General features: G+C 35.3%; 1 protein-coding gene across 4 annotated transcripts in view; it reads left to right on the plus strand.

Moving 5' to 3' along the window:
- Positions 1–23,308, plus strand: part of znf385b (zinc finger protein 385B) — a 139,096-nt gene that overhangs the window by 45,862 nt on the left and 69,926 nt on the right. Inside the window, exon 1 of one of the 4 annotated variants that reach the window (XM_016523649.1) lies at positions 603–799. The exons of the other annotated variants lie outside the window; for them this stretch is intronic. Coding sequence (XP_016379135.1) covers positions 775–799 — 25 coding nt within the window. The 5' untranslated portion in view covers positions 603–774. Of the gene's footprint in view, positions 1–602; positions 800–23,308 lie in introns of those variants that run through there. 4 annotated transcript variants of the gene reach the window in all.

Raw genomic sequence — 23,308 nt, forward strand, 5'->3', positions numbered from 1 at the left:
ATGTGTATATATATATATATATGTATGTGTGAATATATATGTATGTATGCATGTATATGTTTTGAAAACATTTTTGCAATTGATTATTATGATGTTTAAACTTGTGGGCTTTCTATATGCAAGGAAATTAATTTATTACATTTTACCTGATGGCTATGTCATTTTGTTTTTGAAACTTTTTCTAAAAGCATATGCAAACAACATAAATATCAAGCTTACATTTCTGAGAACGTGCCATTTACCTTTTAAACTAGATTTTACAAATATTTCACACTTTCAGCATCTCTGTTATTCTTATTTGTCATTGACAAGTTTAATCATTGCATTTACAAATAAGCAGTCATTTAGCATTATCCATACTGCTGCTTCTGCTAGTCTATAGGAAGAAGAGAGATGGAAAATGATGTGTTCTTGTCACTGAGTTATGCCTTATGGTGCAAAATATGTGGTCTGTGCATTACAGTGAATGAGCATCAGTGACCCGAGGTAATTAGCCGGCTGACACAGTTTTCCTCTCTCCCTCCTCCTCATGCAGATGGGTGTATGAATCTATGTGTGTGTGTTTGTGTGCCAGAGACTCAGGGATTCCACAGAGAGGGGAAATGAAGCAGTGTCTGAGGAGGTGCATTGATCTTAAAGACTATTGTCACACAGATGATAAGACACAAGGCTTAGCCGCTGTAGCGCTGCTCACAGCACCGTGCAATCTGTGGGGTTCTCGCTTATGGTTTTGATTTTTTGACTCATCTTTCGAATACATTACTGTTTGTGAAAATGTGGACAATATTTCTCAACAGAGGTGAGCAGTCTTGTTTGCATTACAAATTTGCTGTGTTTTTTGCGTATTAATGTTCCTGTCACTTGGAGAATAAATAAATTCCCTGTTCTGTAATTAAGAATGACATTGTGGTCACATTTGCACTGCTGTTTTTTGACAAAGTGGGTTAGAGAATAATCTTAATGATCTCTAGCAGCAGTGCGCATAGCAAAGACAAATTGCAAATGAGATCCTTCAAATATCTCAATTGTTTCTCTTAGACAGAAGCAAAATTAAATGGAGAGCAAATGGAGTTTTTGCTGTTATTTCTATTTCTTCTGAGAGTTTCAGAAAACATTTCAAAAATGTCTGTGCTCACATTTGTAACCAGAGACATCAAATTCTCCAATCTAAATTTAGAGATCTTAATATGAAGTCAAATATAAAAAAAAAAAAAATTATTTGTCTGAGCTTTGGTGTCTGTTGAGTTAGCGTGCATCAACAATTGTCTTTATTTTTTTCTGGAGTTTAGGAGAAACATCTGAAACAATGTTGATATCTAAATTAAACCTAATCGTAATTGAAGCATTACCTTTTATTATTAATTGTTTTTGTTGTCGTTGTTTAGTCATTTTGTATGTTTTATATATTAATATATTGCATTATATTGTATTTTAAATTATTTAATTTATTTTATTTTTTATTAATTTAATTTATTATTTTATTTATATTATTAATATTGAGTCGTATATTAAGAAATGGAATCACCATAAGAGTACTTCACGATATTCATGATTCAAAAACTCAATGATATTTAAAAATAATAATAATAATAATAATTAGGGATGTAACGATTAACCGCGAGCCGGTTGAAAATCGATTTAAAGGGGTCATATGATGCGATTTCAATTTTTCCTTTGTCTTTGGAGTGTTACAAGCTCTTGGTGCATATTTGTGTTATTTATTTAATTTGGGGCTTGTTTTAAAATAAAAAAAAATGTAGTTTTGTTATTTACATTATATTTAAATTTTGTTATTTAGCAAACACTTTTATCCAAAGCGACTAACAAATGAGGACAATAGAAGCAATCAAAACCAACAAAAGAGCAATAATTTACAAGTGCTATATTAGTATATTATTATAGTGTTATATTTCAATTTCACAAAGAAATGTACAGTATTTTGTCCAAGCAATAATAAAAGGACACATTTAATTTATAATTTGTCTTAAATCTCATTTTGTAAAAAAAAAAAATTGTGAATCGAATCGTGAGTTGAGTGAATCGTTACATCCCTAATAATAATAATAACTGATCAGTTGTTCAATCTGAAGTGAGAGATCTAAAAATGACCTCAAATATTTCTCAGTAAATTCCTCTTTCATTATTATTTCAAAGGCTCCTCCTATCAAAGGTGAGAGATCTCAATATGAACTCAAATATTTCTCAATAAATTCTTCCAAGACTGCATTTTCTGAGCTGTGGTATCCATGTAAATTTAATTTACTGTACATCTACTTTGGTCTTTTTCTGAGGAGAAGCATCTGAGAAAAAGTTGATACCTAAATTAAACCTTAACATAGGTAACTGACAGTGTAGCATGTACATTCTGCTCTTGATTATTGTTTGTGTCAGTTTTAATGTAGTAAATTATTATGGCGAGTCAAGTTTAATCCGAAGCCCTGTTTTTAACCCTGCGTCGTGGATGCTTTCATCCGTAAGTCATCTACAGCCTTCAGGTCAGCGGCAGGGCAGTGTGAGGAATACATGAGGGGAGGAGGCAGGAGTTTTCCATGTCTGTGCCTGCATCCGCGGGGCATAACACACACTCTCCTGTGTGTGTGAGGCAATGGAGTGTGACATGCAGAGGATTGGAGGATGCTGGGATCAGGTGAAACGGGAGAGAGAGAGAATTCAACTTGTTACGCTCAATATGGAGCAAAACGTGGATTTGAGGCAGATTATAGTACGACTCGCTGCATGCAGATGAGGAGGTAATCTACAAGGAGAGGTGGATAATACCTGGAGGAAGATTTCAGTTAGCATTGCCGTCTCGGTGGCGTCTTTGAGACAATTACCTGAGCTGTGACTGTGACCAATCGTGTTAGAGCCACAGTATAATGCTAATTGGCAGTTGGCACTGCGTAAAAGACAGATAGATGTCAAAGACAGATAGACAGATATTATTAGTAGTAGCTGTTCGTTGTTTGTTTGAATGGCACTGCATAAAATACATAGTTTGAAACTATTTGCTATCAACTATCCTGAACTTGGATGTCAAAGACAGATGATGATGATGATTTATTATTATTATAAGGAGTAGTAGTGGTGGTAGTATTCAATATATAATTCATTATTTATGTAATTGGTTGTTGGGACTGCATAAAATGTGCACAATTCATTCATTCTTTCAACACATTCAACACTTTTAAGAAAAAAAAATCAGTCACTGGTAAAACATCTTTAATATACTGTGAATTATTTGTGGTTTATATGTCATACGTTCAATTCCCAGGAAATGCATAATAAAACCATGAAGTCACTTAAACTTCTTTAAAATGCATAAATGTAAATTCCTTCATTGAGAATAATGTGAAAACAGTGAAAACCAATTCATTTAAATATATGTAATGTAATATAAATTCAGTGTTGAAACATCAAACATTCAAACTGTCGTGCCAAGCAAGGATGGCCTTTTTGATCATTTTTGTATTTTCCACAAATGAATGAACCCCATACATCTGTGCTTTTTAATTCTTAGTTTATTCACATAAAAGTCTTTGAATGTTGCATTGAGTTTCACTTTTTTTTTTTAAAGAGTCTCAAGTTATGAGCATCGCATTTTTAGTGTTTCAGGTGTCTAGTTAAATTCAACTTTTAAAAACATTCAGTTGTGCTTTGCCTTCTTTTGAAAGGGTGAGTGCTACTGGCAAATAAGACCACAGACCACCAAAAATGGACTTCTTCCAACTTCGATTTAAGCCAATAGGGTTATATATCTGGTATATAAAGGTTGTATATCTGGTTCTATTGAAGAACTTGCTTCTGAATGTAAGTTGTAGGTTACACTTGCAGTAGTCAATCAGATTGTAGACTGATTATGTTGACATGCCGATGGGTTAAATTCAACTTTTAAAAACATTCAGTTGTGCTTTGCCTTCTTTTGAAAGGGTGAGTGCTACTGGCAAATAAGACCACAGACCACCAAAAATGGACTTCTTCCCACTTCGATTTAAGCCAATAGGGTTATATATCTAGTTATATAAAGGTTGTATATCTGGTTCTATTGAAGAACTTGCTTCTGAATGTAAGTTGTAGGTTACACTTGCAGTAGTCAATCAGATTGTAGACTGATTATGTTGACATGCCGATGGCTGAAGCAAAATCAGGATATTTTTCTAAAGGTTAGTTTATTGATATCACATTGAGTATCAAAGAAATAAATAAGTTTTCCCTATCAGACTTTTGAACTCCACACAGCTCTTCTTGGGTTTTTGCAGTGGGCTTTGAAGGCTTGAAATTGCATTTGATCCATGCTCTCTTTCCCCTGTTTACAGGCTCTTTTATTGCAACGGTCAGTTTATGGTTCACTGCCAGGATTGGCCGTTTTCTGTTTCTAGCCCTGATGCGGTATCGAGACAGTCAAGGTGTCCGTGTGAGATAAAACACCACAATGACACACCGGAGAGCAGGCTAACCATCCGACCGAGACGCCAAGGGCATTATTGCATTAATTCAGTGGGATCACTGTCAGTGCTGGGAAATGCACGATTCATTACTGCCACCTAATTTCTTATTATGGCTTTTTGTGCACTGTTTTGTGTTTATATGCGTGGATGTGTGTGCGTTTGTCTCCGAGAATCATTGTTGTGATGTGTGAGAGTGTTTTACAACCATCACGTGAGTGTGTGTGGCTGAAAATGCACATGAAGTTTAACTTCCTTGGCAGATCAATAAGCACTCTGCGTAAAGGAGCTGTATGTCAGCAGAGCCGTGGTGAGTCGGCCGGCTTTTAGAGCATGATTTTATTAGCTCCACTAATCGATTTCTCCCTTCAGACCACACAGCTGCCGCAAACCGATCTCTGCCTCTTTTCCTCTGTAATCGCTTGGCACGCTGAGTCCTTTTGTTTTTCCCCTTCACAAGAACTCTGATCCCCGGCTGATTGAAGTGAGGGCACTTTCTAGAGATGAAAATCCTCTCATTAATTACTTTTACCCTCATGTTGTTCCAATACTCTATGTTAGAACACAAAAGGAGAGTCTTCTAAGGACATTTATGACCCTGGACCACAAAATCAGTCATAAGGGTCAAGATTTTGAAATTGAGATGTATACATCATCTGAAAGCTGAATAAATAAGCTTTCCATTGGTGTATGGTTTGTTAAGATAGGACAATATTTGGTCGAGATACAACTATTTGAAAATCTGGAATCTGAGGGTGCAAAAACAAAATCAAAATATCGATAATGCAATGTAGTGTTGGCTATTGCTACAAATATACCCGAGCGACATAGGACTGGTTTTGTGGTCCAGGGTCACATTTCGTAGTCAGCTGTCAAATAGAGCGTGTCCGTTAATCGTTTTTAATTAACTGTTCACACTTTTGTACTAACTCGAATGATACTGTCTTGGCACTTAGTTACAAGTTATTTTACCTTTGAAAGTGTTCATGTGTAAAGTAACTTACTTATGAAATATACTATTAGTATAAATTGCCTAACCTTTCAGCCTTTTTACAGCCATTCATTCTAAAGTGAGACAGACATCTACTACTTTTTTAATTTTTTGCTTGGAAAGTTTTGTTTTGTTTTAGGAAGAAGCTCACCAAGGCAGCATTTATTTAAAGGGGTCATATGATGCGATTTCAAGTTTTCCTACCTTTAATTAAAAACAGAGTAAAACGGAAATGGTGTGAGATATTATTACAATTTAAAATAAATGTTTTTATTCCTGTGATGACAAAGCTGAATTTTCAGTATCATTACTCAAGCCTTTAGTGTCGCATGATCTTTCAGAAAACATTGATAATAATAAGAAATGTTTGTAAGCACCAAATTAGCATATTACAATGTTGAAAACAGTTGTGCTGCTTAATACAGTATTTTTGTAGAAACTATACATTTTGATTCCTGAACGATACATTCAGGAATCTTTGATTATAAAGTACCACCATTCTTTTATTTTATTTTATTTTATTTTTTTATTCTACATTTAGTTTTAATGTAGTGTCATTAATAATAATAATAATACATTGAAATTGTTTCTGAATATTGGTTATCAGCCATTTAAACATGAAATTATCAGTCCGTTTCTGCTGTCAAAGCTCCTGAAAGTCTATAAAAGCAGGAATACTAATACAGTAAATGTTGTCTGCATGACTTTGTGTGCTATATTCATAGTCTTATGGAATACAAACAAAATGTGGTTAACCCAGGACAAGTTTGGGAGAGAATTGCTCTTTAAAGGTTCAGAGAGCTTGGTTTTGACAGGACAGTGGCAGTTGTTTTTATCGCTTTTTGCTCTTCCTTAACTTGTTTTCTGTCTGGCTCCTGAATCTTCACAGAGAAAAGTACTCATTATCAGTAGATATGGAGGACTGTTTCTTGACTTAATCTGGGAGGGGGAAAAAGAATATATTAATCAGTTGATAAAGATGACTTTCAGCTGCTTTGTGTGTGAAGCAAATTCAAATGTTTTAGCTCTAAGCTTGGCAGTTTTTTTCCCATGACCTTTTCGCAGACTAATTCATACGATGTATTCCCCTATAATTGCTTCTTTTCATCTGATCAGCAGTCGTAAGAAGAAATATCATAAAAAGCACATGAGATAAAATATGAGTCAATAGCCATTAATGCTGCTATAGAAATAAGTAAATATGCAGTAGTTAAGAAAACACCATGAAAGCAGTGTTCATTTAACGCCACAATCCAATATCTGCTCACGTAAGAATGTTCCTTTGATTTTTCTCTTCACGTTTCTGTTTTCATTTATTTTCCCAGCAGCCTTCATCCACCTTTTCAGTTTCATTAAATTGGATTAGCCTCATCAATTGAAGTCACTTCATTTCACATGTCCTCAATTTTAAAAAGTATGGTTTCTCCAGCGTGTCGAATTGGTTCTTCTGTTTTCGCTGATTTTTGTTTGCCACACAGTCCTCCGAGCCCCCTGTCAGCGTGTATCTCTGTCTTTTCATCTGCAGCGTCTCTGGAGAAAACCATCTCTAATGTTGTTACTTCATCACCTTCAAGTAGTGCTGCAGCAATTAAGATTTCAGCGTTGATATTGTGCAAACACAGATGTTGCACCAGTGTTACCGCTGCATTACTCTGCACGCAATCTCAGTCACCTCAGATCACAGTTGATGTTCATTGATTTGGACATTCACACACATGCACATTACCAGTGGAGTACCTTAGAGGCTGTTCCACCATTCATTATGAATGTGAACAAATATATTAGCAGTCACTTGATTATTAGGAATTTACAAATCTGTATTTGCTGACCAAATACATTTCTGGTTGTGTATATGAAACAATAAATCCTTGAGGTCATACATTTTATTAGTTTGTACCACAAATACACCTAAAATCCATGCATTTGTGGTAACATCACTGTAATTAATAGCTTTAATAGCTTTAAGTGACACATTGCATAAAATGTGATAAAAGACACTGGTGTTCAATAAAATGTTATTATATAAGGTTTTCAACTAAATGTATTCATCACTCCTCTTGTTATTTTGAAGTGGTCTGTTCAAAACAATAAATAACAAATAAACATTATTAATAAATATTAAACAATTTTATATATATAATATTATTATTTTTATTTTTTATTTTTTTGTTTTTAGAAAGTTTTTTTTTTTTTTGATATCTTTGAATGTATCATCAAATTAGGTAATAGTAGTTCTTTTTTTTGCAAATTTGCAAAAGTGTCTTTTTTTCCAAGATGCAGATCTGTGCTTATTAATAATCACAATAAGCCATTCTTATTTTTATTATAGTCTATTTTCATGATAGGTTTGTAGTCAGTAGTTTGATTTTTTTTATAAGATTGTAGAACCAGAACTATATAGTTCTGTGTTTTTGAAGAGCAGCAAATGTCTGTATTTAGTTTTGAAGACGTAAATGGCTAAATGTGAGGATTTACCCAGAGTTCAGTGAGCTGTGTCAGTGTGTATTAAAGCGCTTAGAGCCACAGTGACACTGGTTTCGTGCTATTAGAAGACTTCACAAACTGACATGACTCTTTCCACCTCAGCATGGAGGTTGAGACCTGTGTGTGATGAACATCCTCTCTGCATTTTATTATAGGCATTATGGCTTCATCCTCACCACAAATGTCTTTTCTTGATCCCTGATAGTGGAATTATGGTGAGAAACAGCTGGTGGCTCATTCACATGCACTTTGCCAAGCTTTTATGTGGTTTGTCCTCAGTCAAAAGAGACCTCCGCCATATGCGGGCCATTACTGTCAGTTTTTACTCTGCAAGATGCCTGAAAGAGCTTGAGATGCCCTTGGATTAGAGAATCACATTTGATTCATGTCATTTCAAAGCCTGTGTGAACATGGTGTTCTGCTTGTGTCCTTTGTGAAGAGGCCACCATGACAGTGGGCGTGATGAATGAAATCCTTGGCGTTGTCTGAAAGCTCCTCGCGGTAGTGGAGTTTTGTGATGCCAGTGTTCTTGAAACAATGCTTTAAAGAAAGTATCGATGTGTCAGATAAAACCTGCTTTGTAAATCATCTCTCCTTGAGTGCTATACTGATGTTAGCATGCATGAGGCAAGTTCAAATCAGTAGCAAGGCCGACAAATGCACTTTCTTATTATTTCCAAACATTATTTCAGTAGCTTTGAATGGGTGGTTACATCAGCTCATTCTGACTGTACCACATTGGCCCTTATATGACTTCAGCTCTGGTTGACACATTTCAGGCAGTTTCTGCACTGTCCTGCGGTGTGACATGCTGTAATTTCAGTTCTTGTATGATAAATATGTATGCATTTTTAATGATTTCATATTACTTGAGAGAGTACATGGAATATTTGTACTTTTAAAAATTCATGTCACACCACAGGATGATTGAACAAATGAAGGTCAAAATACATACAATGTTTTTTTTAATTTATTTAATTATTTATTTTTTAGTTTAGTATTTTAAAAAAATGAACATGTCTACCATCTATCCATTCATCCATCTATTTTTCTTCCAATCAATCTATCGATCTGCCTATTTTTATATTGTTCTATCTTTCATTCTGTCATTCTATCTATCTATCTATCTATCTATCTATCGTTCTATCTATCGTTCTATCTATCTAACGTTCTATCTATCGTTCTATCTATCTATCGTTCTATCATTCGTTTGTTCATTCTATGGATCGTTCTATTGATCTAATAAAAGATAGAATTACATAAAATTAATAAATTAAATTACATTAGTGACTTTTTCCAAATATTTCCAGAAGATATCTCTAACTTGTGGGGATTTTCAGTATTGTGCTGGTTTGCTGAACTAATTAAGCTCCCAGCAATTGTCTGCGTCTCATTCACAAGTCAAAATGTGTGTTATGGTTTAGAAGAGCACATTCTCTCTCATTTAGTGCACTGTTATGTAAGTCTTGGCTCACGTAACTCATTTTCCCCTCTAAAGCATTGTTCAAGTGTGTTTCGGTGACACTCTGCTTACCCCTGCAATCCTATTATGCTTAAAACCTTTGTTTAGACTCAAAACTTTGAACTGAGATCTCAGTTAAATACTAAGTTAAACAGTTTGCACTATTGGACTAGTTAATCTTATAAATGTCAAACTTTAGTCATAATCCTCCAACTAAGGTTTTGTTAAGATGAATATTTGATTGGTGCCGCAGCAGTGACTGTTCCTCTTGAAATCACTGTGAGAAATGAACCTCTTTTGTTAATGAGTTTCCTTCACTTTCATCCTCAAGAGACAGCGATAAAACTCAGATGAAAAGAAAGGATATTCATGTTCTTAAATTGGATGCATTCAATTTAAAAGGCTTAATTTCAGAAATGGACTTGAACAGCTGATAATGTCTTCATTGGGGTGAGTTAATAAAGGATTTTGCTTCCTGGCCAGCTGCTTTGAATAATGGACAGCTCAGCAGTTAAGGATTGACAGCCTTTATCTTCAGCTGATCACAGACACAATAGAGCGAGTCTATTCATAAAACTTAATGTCACCTTTTATAACCTCTATATTTGGATGGGATTTAGTCAATCAGAACATCATCAGCTAATCAGAAGCCATTTTCTTCAAGATAGCAACTATGTACATGTGTATGTATTAAATGGACTGTCAGTAATATTTGCAAACTGCTCTATCTTTAAGATTTCATTGATTTTTACAATGCTTCTCGCAGCCATATTTAAAAAATGTATGTAACTATTAATTTATTTTCTGACATAATTCTATACATGCATGCATGATGTTTTTCTACACTGGTATTGTGAGCACTACAGCTGGACTGTTTTATCATTTTTATAAAGTGAACATTTTAAGTGCCTTTTTTTGTAGTGCGTTCTGAATGCATGAGGACTGGAGGAAGGAAGAGAGGATAATGTGCGTATAGCCTGCAAAATTACTGTATGAAGGTCTGTTGAGTCCATTTCAATTCATATGAGAACTTCCATATTCTGCTCTCTTTGTTATTGCTTAGCAGGAGTGGCCATCCAAAATGAGTTAAGCGCCATCTGAGCATCTGGAGGCTCTGCCTGTCAGGCTGTGTCGACTTTCGGGTTCCCTACGGTGCATTTGAATGTAGCCTGAAGTTGCAATTCACTGAACCAGAGCTTGAGTTCTTCCAGAGTAATACCATTTTGCATGAGCTTTCTGCATGACTACCGGTCTTGCAAATGTAGATACTGTACATGACTTGTGAATAGTTTTCTTTGGAGGTCATATAAAACCTCATCAACCTATACAGAAGTGTTACGCCCATTCAAACTTAGGCGTATGACTAGACTAACAGTACTCTTAAAGGGATAGTTCACCTGAAAAAAACACTTTTTGAAAGTCAATTTTGGACCCCATTGACTTCCATTGCTATTTTTCAAAATATCATCTTTTGTGTTCCACAGAAGAAAGACAATCACAGGTTTGGAACTACTCAAAGGTTGGTAAATGTTGACTGAATTTGCATTTTGGGAAAATTTCTTTTGGGGAAGATATCTTGGGTAAAAATGAACAAAGTTCTAATGTTAAGCTAGTACATTAAAAATACTGTTCTTTCCTTTATTGCTTCACTACAGTAAACCTACAATAATAATTTTGGATATAGCTGGAAATTTAAATTTTACGCCACTCGGTTGAAGGAAAAAAATCTAATGTATCAACCACAAATAGCAATAGAGAGGTCAGAGTTCCTAGAGCACCTTTAAATCATGAACTGCAAGGATATTAAAAAGTGTTGGTAAAATCTTTATAGTTTATTAGTCTAAGGAACCAAATGAGCTAGGATTGCCATTGGTACTCCCTCAAAAAATAGGTGTCTGTCCCCAACTCCTGTTTTAAATACTCTGGAGTGTTTCTGAGAATAAGTGGTTGAGTCTCTGGAATGCTGGAGAGGTGTATAATAAATTCTTGGATGTAAATTCCAATCAAAAGAGAAAAAATCACAAGAGAAAGCCAATAGTTGTGGTTTCCCTTGGAAACTCACTCCAAGGGTTATCTGGAATCAATTTTCCTAAAACGATGTTATTCGGAGATGATGTCATGGTGAAAGCCTGCAGCTGGACTCTGGAGTTCAGAGAATTGTACCTTTTGGCTTTGGATCACATTTCCAAGCCTCACGTCAAAGCTCATTTTCATCCTTCCAATAAGTGTTACACATGGATTAGGTTAGCTGAAGAATTGGGAGATGCTGATGGGAAAAGAAGACAAAAGGCCACTAAATCGGCACCTGTTTTCCATCCCGTGCTGTTTGGTCTCCAGGCTTTCTTCTGCGACTTGCTAGATTCAAGTGGGAAGTAATTATTGTGCCATTAGTCTAATGAAACGTCTGACTCTCCGGGGAACATGTCCGTCCACCGCAATTGATTTCCTTTGTAGTGCTGCAACATAAACATGAATTCACTTAGCGTGTGTTTATGCGTTTATGATGTACCATGAAATATCTTTCCATGATTTGCTGATATGTAGGAACAATTCTAAGCAATAGCGTTGAGTCTAAAAGGGACAGTTTAGCCAAAGATGAAAGTATTGTCATCATCTCAGAGTTAAAATAGACTTTTATGATACATTTAAAAAAAAACTTTTTGAATATGAGCATGTACAAATGCCTCCCTTTTGTGTTTCACTGAAGAAAGAAACGCATACAGGTTTGGAACAGCATGAGGGAGTAAACGATGACAAAATGTTAATTTTTAGCTGAACTGTTCCTGTAATGAGTGTTACATTACTGCAGTTAAAAACGGCATACTGCATATTTCCTGCAGCCCCCAGACTGTCATTTCTATTGCTCTTTAAATAACAGATACGCTCCATATGCAAGTCCTCTCTCAGAGCCACGTAGCAAGTCGGAGTTTGTCTGTGCACATATTTTCTTTCTCAGCATAGAGCATCAAAAGTAATTGCCTCTGAACTGCCTCACAGTTTGTCTGCTTTTGTGTCATTTTGATTTGACATGTCTTTAATGTTTAGGATTGTGTCTATGCGCATATCTCACTGAGACGTGAGTTTTCCAACTGTGGCAGGTTAGAGACATTTTAGATGAAAACTACAGGGTTTCACCAATAAAGATGCTCTCGAGCTGGTGTGAAAGAGTTTCAGGCCATTTGGCTTGGCCAGTCATGCCAGTATGTTCTAACATTCCAACAATCTTACATTTGTTGATTATGTACATGTATTGGTATGACTTGCTTAGTTTAAACATTTTTTTGTCAGAATTATAGGAATGATTCATGATTGTCATGTAAGCATTCGTTTAAAATACAAATATGAAAAATGTAAATATTTTGTTGGCAGAAAGTTAAAAAGAGCCACCTAAAGTTGAGGAAAAGTAGAATACTCAACATATTTACAATGAAAAAAAGAGGAAATAAAAGGAGCTCCCAATATCATCTTACAATAATGGCAACATGATTTCCCTAATAATTAAAAAAAAAAACTAAGGCGACTGAATGCATTAAGCTCAAAAATGAAAGTGCTTTTTACTTGAAAGGTAAAGAGCTCCCCATGTTTTATACAATGTATTTACTGGCAAGAAATTGGGATTTTTTTTTAAAATTATTATTATGCCATTTAAATTAAGACATTTCTTCTGTATGCATCACATTAGTTATCTTATTTTAAAATTTATTTATTTATTCATATTGGTATTTATTGGATGTTGTTATATATAATGACATTTATAAATTAGTAAAGTTATGGTTGGGTCTGAAATGTCATAAAAACATATATCAATATAACTATAATATAAAAAAATGTATAAACATTTTTTATGAAAATTTGTTTAAATTAAAAAGGTACCAAAAAATAAAATAAGCAAACAGAAAATGTTGCCCTGAACTAGGTTTACCATTGAAAGCCATGATTGTGTTGGTAGAGACTCTGGGAAATCACGTTGTTGTCATTATTGTAAATTGATCTTGGGAGCTCCTTTTATTAGCTCTTTTCATGGGCTCCCTGTTCATTACAGGTTGCAATTTAGCCTTTATTGCTCTTCGGTCCTTAAAACTGGGAATTGCATGTAGTTTTATAAGAGGTCAGTGGAAGTCCTTTGTAGGTCGGCCCAGTGATTGTACTTCTAACTTCTAAAGGGGCCGACTCTTGTCTTCATTGCCAAACTAATTCATTTTGACCCAGAGCTCATCTAGCGCTGAAAATATTTCACTAAGTGTCCCTTTAAGGATGTGATTTAGCCGTTGGAACTTAGGAACAAAGAGGACACAAATCAGGAAACCAAGAGACATCAGGGCTTCTTCCTCTATAAAAAAAAATCAGTAAACATGAACTTTTGTGAACCTGGCAGTGGTGGCCATTACAGCGCTCCAGCAGGGGTCCGGAATAAAGGTTTTAATGCGGTGGTTGAGTTGAGAAGTTTTTGGAAGGAAAGAGAATCAGCATAAAGGACATCTCGCTGGAAGCTTCAGCAGAAGGAAAGTCCAGATGGAAAACGACAGCTTGGCCTGTCCATTGTGCAATGAAGTACACCCAGTTCTTCACAAGCAGAACTTAAATGCTTGACTTTGACTGGTCTCGTATGCTCCTCCAGACTATGACTGGCCACATACGCCGCTCATTACCCGTTCCTCATGCTCATGAGCGAAGATAAGTGTATGCAAATTCCCTTGAGAGTTGCAACCTAATTTCTGAAACTGGCATGGCGGAATAAGACATGGTTCTGCACCAAGGGAATCACAGTGCCAGACTCTTCAAGGCATATTTGAGCCTTTATTTGGAAAAGACTTGATATGAAGGCCCTCTAATCTATTTTTGATGAGCTTCCTCTGATGGTGTGAAGCCGTCGCCCTTCCAACACTAGACGGAACTCTCCCTGAGAAGCCTCTGGGTAGCAGCTGGGTAGGCTGACATTTTTGAGAGCCAAGTATTGAACAAGTTAACTCTACAAGCATAATTAAAAGCAGTCAGATGGGTAAATTGCAGTGAGTTGAGCACCATTCACTCTTGAGGCATTTTAGTGTTGTAACAATAGGGGCCTGTAGCTACTGTTCTTCAGAGAATTTCCCAGCAGACCGCTGGTGTATGGCTGCGCTGATGTAGCGAGGCGTTTAAATGTATTTGATATTCTTACTTCAAAAGCTTCAAATGTGTACACTATTAGAGCAGTATGATTCAGTTTTCCACTATTGAAAGAATGTTCTGGGTGTAATACAAGGTAAGCTCTGTTTACTACACAAATAATTTCTCATTCTTCAGTTTGTAAAAACAAACGGAACTTGTGTTTGCGATAATCCAAAGTTCTGTCATTTAACTCTAGATGGCGCTGTCTGCTCTGACATAACAACATCATTATTCACATGGTGCAGCTGATGGGTTTCTTTTCACATCAGCAGCCAATGAGCTTGCTGCTCAACATTCAAGTACTCGGCTAGTGCTTGCTGTAGCAGTTGCAGCGCACTTCAGAAACCCTCCACCTCCCCCAGCTCCACCTGTATAGATCTGTGTGGTGATTTCATGTGTTATATATATAGAGGTTTTTTCATATATATTTTGTGCAGCTGCAGTATTTACTACATGCCCACAGCAGCATGTCTGTGGATGTATTGTTAGTAGCAGTAGTCGGTACTTGCTCTGCCACAGCAGCAGCATAGCAGATATGCTCTTACAAGAACAAACACATTAACATTGACATGTACTGTATATTGTTGTGCTAAACTGTCCGAGAGCTGTCATGACAGAAATGCACTTACAATTGAGGCCCATAGGGCACAAGGATGAATATAAAAAAAAAATTCTATAAAATATCTGAAAATATATATAAAAAAAAACAATAAAAGTGTCTATAATATATCTAAAATCTATCTTAAAATGTATTTAAAAAATTAAAATAAATGTATCTATAATATATCTAAATATATATCTTAAAATATATTTTTGAGCACCAAATCAGCATATCAGAATGATTCCTGAAGAATCATGTAATACTAAAGACTTGAGAAATGGATGTTGAAAACTCAGCTTTGCATCACCGTAATAAATTACATTTTAAAATATTATAACATGGAAAACAATTATTTTAAATTTCACAGTGTTACTGTTTTGCTGTATTTTATTTAAATGAATGCAGCCTTGGTGAGCAAAAGACTTTTTAAAGAATATAAAAAAAACAATAAAAGTGTCTATAATATATCTAAAATCTATCTTAAAATGTATTAAAAAAATTAAAATAAATGTATCTATAATATATCTAAATATATATCTTAAAATATATTTTTGAGCACCAAATCAGCATATCAGAATGATTCCTGAAGAATCATGTAATACTAAAGACTTGAGAAATGGATGTTGAAAACTCAGCTTTGCATCACCGTAATAAATTACATTTTAAAATATTATAACATGGAAAACAATTATTTTAAATTTCACAGTGTTACTGTTTTGCTGTATTTTATTTAAATGAATGCAGCCTTGGTGAGCAAAAGACTTTTTAAAGAAAACTCACTGACTCCAGACTGTTGATTGGTAATGTATGCCGTCAGTAAAGCTTAACTTGTATTGAACTCGAGAAATTCCCTTATTCCCCCAGATTTTGACATGACTGGTGGTATTCGATATGAATACAAATATACTTGGGATGAAGCAAGTCATTATTTTCAAAACATCACTAATAATTTAATGTGAAGCTCAGCAATGATATGGGAATCTATAAAAGGGGTCATTTCATGAGGGATCAAATTTTCCTTGATCTTTTGAGATAAAAGAGTTCATTGTACTACCAAAACATACTGACACTTTCAGACCTCAAAACTCTCTCCACAGTGAAAAAATATGTATGTCAACAGCTGTTATTATGTTATCAGATACTTTACTTGATCATTCATGTTGATGTAATATATAGGAAGTAGATATATAGTTTCTGTGATATAGATAACAGATAAACTAACTGAAGTAAAACTGTAGAAAATTTGTGTTAATACTGACTGTGTTTAGCACCTGCCGTTTTTTCGTATATTTTGCAACTGAAGTTTAACAGGATGCCTGATCATTTCATGTCTGACCTTAACAGTTTGAGTGGCACATTCCATCACAAATTTTAGTGTAGATCTTTTCCCGTGTAATTCAGGCATTGAAGAGGCTGTTATTGAAGGATCATGCTGTTGGAACGAACCTGCTCTTTTGTGAGTGAACGCAACATAGCGGTTCCTCAATTCACACGCAAAGAGAGTGTTTACATAAAAATCTTAAAGGCACAGCACCTTGTTTAGTGCTAAGGTTCAGAAAGTGGATGAGAAAAAAAGAATTGGTAACACTTTATTTCGATAGTCCACTTTAGACATTCTATTAACAGTAAGTAACTTTGCAACTACATGTCAACTAGCAGTTAGTAGAGTATTAGTAGACTGTCTGCTTAATATCTTCTAACACTTTCTTTGTCAACTTATTCTACTAACCCTAAACCTACCCTAACAGTCTACTCTGAGAGTTAGTAGACATGTAGTTGCAAATTAATGATAATTAGTTGACATGTAGTTACAAAGTTACTTATAGTTAATAGAATGTCTAAAGTGGACTATCGAAATAAAGTGTAACCAAATAATTCATGCCTGTTGTGGGTTTTTAAAAAAGACTCAAATTTAGGTGTACCTAGGGGGCGGAATTTTATCTATTTATTTATGAGGCAGATAATTTATCAAGACTTACAGCATAACTGTAATAGCGAGACCAGCCCTCTACATTGCGAGTAAATCTCTCGCGTATGCGACAAAATCTTCACTCTGGGCGACTAAATGATGTCTAATATTAGCCATTGGCTAATAAATTCTCAGATTTTACTCGCCAGTGTGTGAGTTGGAGGCTAAGTATAAGTTAAGCACAAATATATTTTCACTCACAGTACACTCTGACTGAGCGCTTCAGAGTTCTCTCTCCATCAAGCGATCTGTGATATTTTACAGTTCATCTCAATGGATGCGCAGCGAACCTGTATTTCGCGTACCGTAAACTCTAGTGCAGTGTTACTCATTGCGCGGCTCGCGAGCCTCATGCGGCTCGCCAAGCTTTACTTTGTGGCTCGCATGGCAGTATGTGAAGGCACACGACTCGTCGTCACTTTGCTTTTTTCTCACACGCGAAGAGAGAGACAGAGCGAGTGTCTTACATACCATTGCAGAATATTCTTTGCTGTTTTTTCCTGTCAAAATACTTCAGCTTTTAAGAACTGCCGGGTTCTCCGGTAGTGGGCGGAACTAATGCGCAAACGACAATCTCATTGGCTGGTGCTCACCTATTATCGTCCCTGTTTTGATTTCAGCAAATCAGTTCGAGCGAATGCACACAACCTGATTAATATTCATGAATCCAGCAGCTCGTTAATCCTCATATTCGTAGTATTATTATCTTTCCAGTATTATTGTTAGTTTTTTCCCCATTTTTTTTTACAGAAAAACAGAATGGCCAAAAAAGCACCACCACCAGTCCTAAGTTTAGTTAAAATGACTAATATGCATTCATATATGGTTACCAAGTTTTAATTCAAATTACTAAAGTTCTATCATTAAATGATACTTGATTATCATAATATCATATTATAATGCTTGACTGACTGATGTTAAGAGTGTACTTTCAGATATTTAAAAAGCTGTGCCATTTTACAAACATTAATTAACACTAAACATTATATTATAAATTAACATTATAATATACAGTACATATCCATATATAGTACATCAGTCTGGCGAGTAACCTAAATTAGGCAATGGAAACTAGCCAATGGCGATTCAATTGCCAAGGTGTCCGTAGAGGGTTGGAAACATTAATTCATTTTATTTATTTATTTGTTTGTTTATTTATGCATGCATGCCTTGTTTTGCAAGTGTTGATCACTTGCTATTCAATGTAATTCATCTTTTGCTTGTAGACTTTTGAACTCGCCAATCAGAGCACAGTTTGAGACATTGTTGAGATCCCTTCTAAGATGCATGTGAGATTATTGTAAGTTTACCTCAAGGGGGAAAATATAATGATTCAAATGCATGATACAACCCCTGAGATTATTATAAATTTACATCAAAAGGAAAAATTTAATGATTAAAAATGCATGATGCATGATGACCCCTTTATATGTCAGTGAACACCCAAATTTTGCACAAAAAATTAAGAATTATATTCCTGTGTAAATATATAATTATATATAGCCTAGAAGAGAGATTTTACAGTATCAGACAGCAACAGCGATTCTGCAGATTGCCTTTTCTATTCTCATGCCCCGTGTATCCACAGCCTGAGGGGCACCATTGGGATTGTATTTCGCCCCGGCCCCGGCCTGAAGAAATCACAGCAGGATTAAGCAGTTGTGCCGCACCTGACACGAGTGATCATTCCAGTCACCGTGGGGCTGCAGCTCAAATGGCGATGACAAACAATCAGTACCCAGGCGGTAATTCAATCAGCACTCTACTGACATGAGAAGGAGCTCTCACAGCGAGATTGGCCCCGGCTTTGATAAGGTCCTCCTTGGAAGTCCTACAATAAAGACGTTTAAGGAGAAACAAAGAGTGGTGAAGGACTCTGGAAGATTCAGGAGGGGTCAAGAGAACAGGATAGTGAGAGATAAAGATAGCTAGGGAGCCGGGCCCGAGGGGAGGGCTGAAAGAAATTAAAGAGGACCGGGTTTGAGGCCGAACAGGCAGTCCACATTCCAACGTGTTTTGATGTCTAATGTGCAGAAAATTCCCAGCGACAGCACCGAGTGATCCTGGCATTGGGCTCTCCCGCTGAGGTACGCAATCCACAACGGAGTGTCTAACATCTTTCATTTGGACTCTCTTAAGCAGATTTTATATTGTCTCGAGCTTATTTGATTTACGATCTGGTAGAGGCGGCCAGCCATGTTGAGTGAAATATTTGTGCCCCGGCTGCAGAGATTCCCAGCATGTGACGTGTCCAAAAGTGTGAAGACGACAGGGAATAAATCTTCAAATTGGGAAAATGTGAGCTTCCAGAAGTGGAATCTTTGTAGTGGTTGTCATCCTGATCTAATGCCCGGAGAGAAAAACGATAAAATATTGTTCAATTTTGAACTGTGAAATCGGAAGGCCCCTGTGTGTTCCAGACACGAGACATGTCAGACACCAGATCGCCTCTGATTTTGCTAGTTTACATGATTTTTACCTTTGCTCTCTTCAGCTATTCTTTTAATGAGAACTACCTCAGACTCGATCACAACCGCCCATAAAGTTGGCATGAAACCATTATAGCATATATTTACTTTTCTTGGTCTTAATGTGCATCATTCTTCAGTGCATGATATTCATATTTTTATTTAAGCATTTAAAGGCAAATAATAATAATAATAATAGTTATATATTTATTACTTTCTTCTCATCTCATCTCAACAAATAATAAGAACACTGATATATTAGTATTTATAATGTATTATTATTATTATTTAAATGTATCAAAGACAACTACTGCTACTATTAATAATAATGTGTTTTATTACTTTCTTCTCCTGTTTAATAGTAATACATTTAAATAAAATTAATATTAATTTCTTAGTATTTATTATTAGTATTATTATTGTTAATACTACTACTACTACTACTAATAATAATAATAATAATAATAAGAAGAAGAAGAAAATAATAATAAAAAGATAATAAAAATAATTATAGTAGTAGTAGTAGTATTAGTAATAACAGGCACTCAAGAATTATGCTCTCCACCTATACAGAAGTTAAGCAATGGATTTCCCCTGCAGAATTAAAATCACTGAACACTAGAGGAAAATGTTATTGTTTAGAATTTCTTGTTTGTCTCAGATGTTTCTTCTAAATGTGTACAGTAAGCCATGAAATCAATTTGAATTATAAAGCTCAGATCATTTGCTCTTGGATGAATTTGGTGAGAAATATATGACTTGATGTGACTTTTGATTGTAGACTTTTTCTCTTTGGAGAACATTTTGAGACATTGCTGAGATGCACTTGAGATTACAAGGCTCGTTTCTCAAGAGAAAAAGAGAAGCAAGAGACTTTAACAAAATTGCCATTGCTCTCCATTTAATCTGATTGCTGTGTAGGAGAAACAGTGTAGATAAAAAAATGTAATTTGCGATTTTTCTCATTGGCTTATTCAGGCAAGATCTATTAGGTTCGTTCAAGTGGAGTTCAGATTTATTCAATCTAGTTTTTCATAATTTGATGTGATGAAACCATTATTTATTCATCGCTACTGAATATCTAATGCTTTTTCTGTGGAATAAAAAAGAAACATTTTGCAACATCTTCATACAGCTGTTTTCCATATAATCCTAAATATTGTAAATAATGACAGAATTGTAATTTTTGGGTGAACCGTCCCTTTAATTTTCGTGTCAAATCATAAAATGCTCAAAAAACTACATGCATTCGTCATCACACGCAGTTTCTGGGTTTGTCCTTGTCTGCTTATCTGGTGTCTGCTGGCTGCAACCCATCTTTTAGTCTATTAGCTTGCACAGTGTGCCATCCTCTCAAGGCTCAATGCGCTCTGTACCTGATTTAACACTAATGTTCCTGTGACTCACTCAATCCCACCTCTTATCTTTGCTCTGCCCTTTACAGCATTAACAAATTGGAGATCTCGCCTAAACATCTTCATCCAGCTCATTAGCAAACTGTTGCCACAGGCTCTCTTTGTTTGTGTTGTACACCACCCACACTTTAAACATAGTCATGTAAAGGTCTGGCACCCTCGAATCTAATGATATCTTAATGAAATGCAGACACACTGTATGGCTCTTACAGCTGTACACTACATTTGATTCAGTATTCACTGGAGTTTTGTGGTTAAACATGCATTATATATTGAATGCTGTGTAAGGTAGCTAAGCATTTCATTTCATTTCATTCCATTCGTGAACTCTCAAATACATTTTAATAATTTAATGTTAATTAAATGATTAAATAATTAAATAAATGTTTGAAAACAAACAGTATGGGGTACGAAAATGCAAAAATGGGGGGGGGTCACTCAGAAGTTGTTTGTAAATTGTACAAACAATTACAAAAAGACAAGCAATGAACACATTGACTTAAACAGTCTGCAGTTTACTTAAAGTGACTATTCAAGTAAGTCAATTAATTAGGTCAATTGATAAGATGTCTAACAAGATGCAGTAAGATGTATAATTAAGAAAACACACTTTTCTTTGTTTAATGGTGTTATATAAATAAAATTGACACTGACACCCCAGCACCGTGCCGGTTTTGTGCAGTAACAATTTAGTTTTATGGCTGCTGTTTCTCTTCATTGCATTAAAAAAATATTCTGCATTAAAAAATATTCATGAGTGAGGAAATTTCCAGACACTTCTGAGAGATGCTTTTATTTTGCCTGGCTAGCCTTTTTCCATTTCATTTCTAAGATGTACATTCTTTTTTTTTTTTTTTTTAAGCATATTGATCCGTCTCCTGGGAAATGGCAGCTGAAATCTGGATATTATAAAACAGATTATGGCCATCTGAAGCAATTGACTCCCTGTAAGAAGACACAAACCGCCCAGTACTCTATGCCTTTTTTTTATTCCACACTCGCTATTGTTCAGAAGAAAGATTATTTACAACTCTGAGGCCTGACAGCGTCCTTATAGAGGAAGCCATTGTTTACTGCGATTCCTGACCATTCACACATGCTATATTATCCTAGACAATGACAACAGGCCAAACAAGTGCTTTGGGCAGCAGTTCTCAAATGAATGTCTTTGACAGCACCAAGGTGAAATGGAGCAGTTTACGAAATGTCCCAAATGGCACCCTCAGCGCTCACAATCCTATACTTTGCCGCGTGGGCTGTTGGGTAATAGTCCCCAGTAAAGTCCCCAACAGTGTGGGCTTGACAAAAGCAGCACTAAATGAATTTCTTTCTTTTTTGGAACACAAAGGAAGAATATATTTTTTTTGCCTGAAGAATGTTTTTGTCCAGATAAAATGGGGTCCAAAACTGACAATTTTCAAAACTTTTCATGTACAGTATCTACATTTAAAACTATTACAACTAAAACTATCAAAATCATTTTGTTCATTGAAATAAAAGCTGAAATAAAATACAATATAAATATTAGATCAGTTAGTTCAAATTTTTAAGAAGTACTAAAAATACTAAAACTGAAATGAAAATAAGTAATGATTAAGTAAAAAGTAAAAACTAATAAAAATAACAAAAGCACATAACAAAACTTAAAACGTAGAAAATAAACTAATTCAGATAGTACTATAATACTTTATTATTTCATGCCTAATGAAGTTTTTTTTTTTAACCAACAGTGTGAATTTGGGATGACCAGTGGAAGACTGAAGGACCTCCTTAAAGTGATAAACCCAAAAATTACAATTTTTCATCTATCATTTACTCACCCTCATGTCGTTCCACACCCATAAGACTTTGGTTAATCTTTAAAACCCAAATAAAGGGGTTTTTCCTATTTAAATAGAACCTAAAAGAGGTTTCAGTCCCATCATTGAAAGTGCAGGTTACCAAATTTTAGAAGATCCAAAAAGGTCAAAAAATGAGTAAAATGAATTCACATGAATCAAGAGCCCTCGATTCAAATGGATTTGTTTTATGAAGTCTTTATGAACTTTTTGGATCTTCTAAGTTTTGGTTACCTGGATTTTCAATGGAGCGACAGAAAAATATCTCAATTTGTGTTTCGAAAGATTACCCAAAGTCTTGTGAGTCTGGAACGACATCGAGCACAAAAATATGACAATTTTCATTTTTGAGTAAACTGTCCCTTTAAGTAATTTATTTTTTAGACAAAAGCAAACTTCACACTCTGCAACACTCCGATTTCAAGACTGCGTTGTATTGTCAATGGAAAGAATCCTTGATATGCTTCATATATTTATAGTTCCCCCTTAG

The sequence above is a fragment of the Sinocyclocheilus rhinocerous genome, unplaced genomic scaffold (assembly GCF_001515625.1).
Source record: "Sinocyclocheilus rhinocerous isolate Xijiao unplaced genomic scaffold, SAMN03320098_v1.1 scaffold1802, whole genome shotgun sequence".
In the NCBI taxonomy this organism is placed as follows: domain Eukaryota; kingdom Metazoa; phylum Chordata; class Actinopteri; order Cypriniformes; family Cyprinidae; genus Sinocyclocheilus; species Sinocyclocheilus rhinocerous.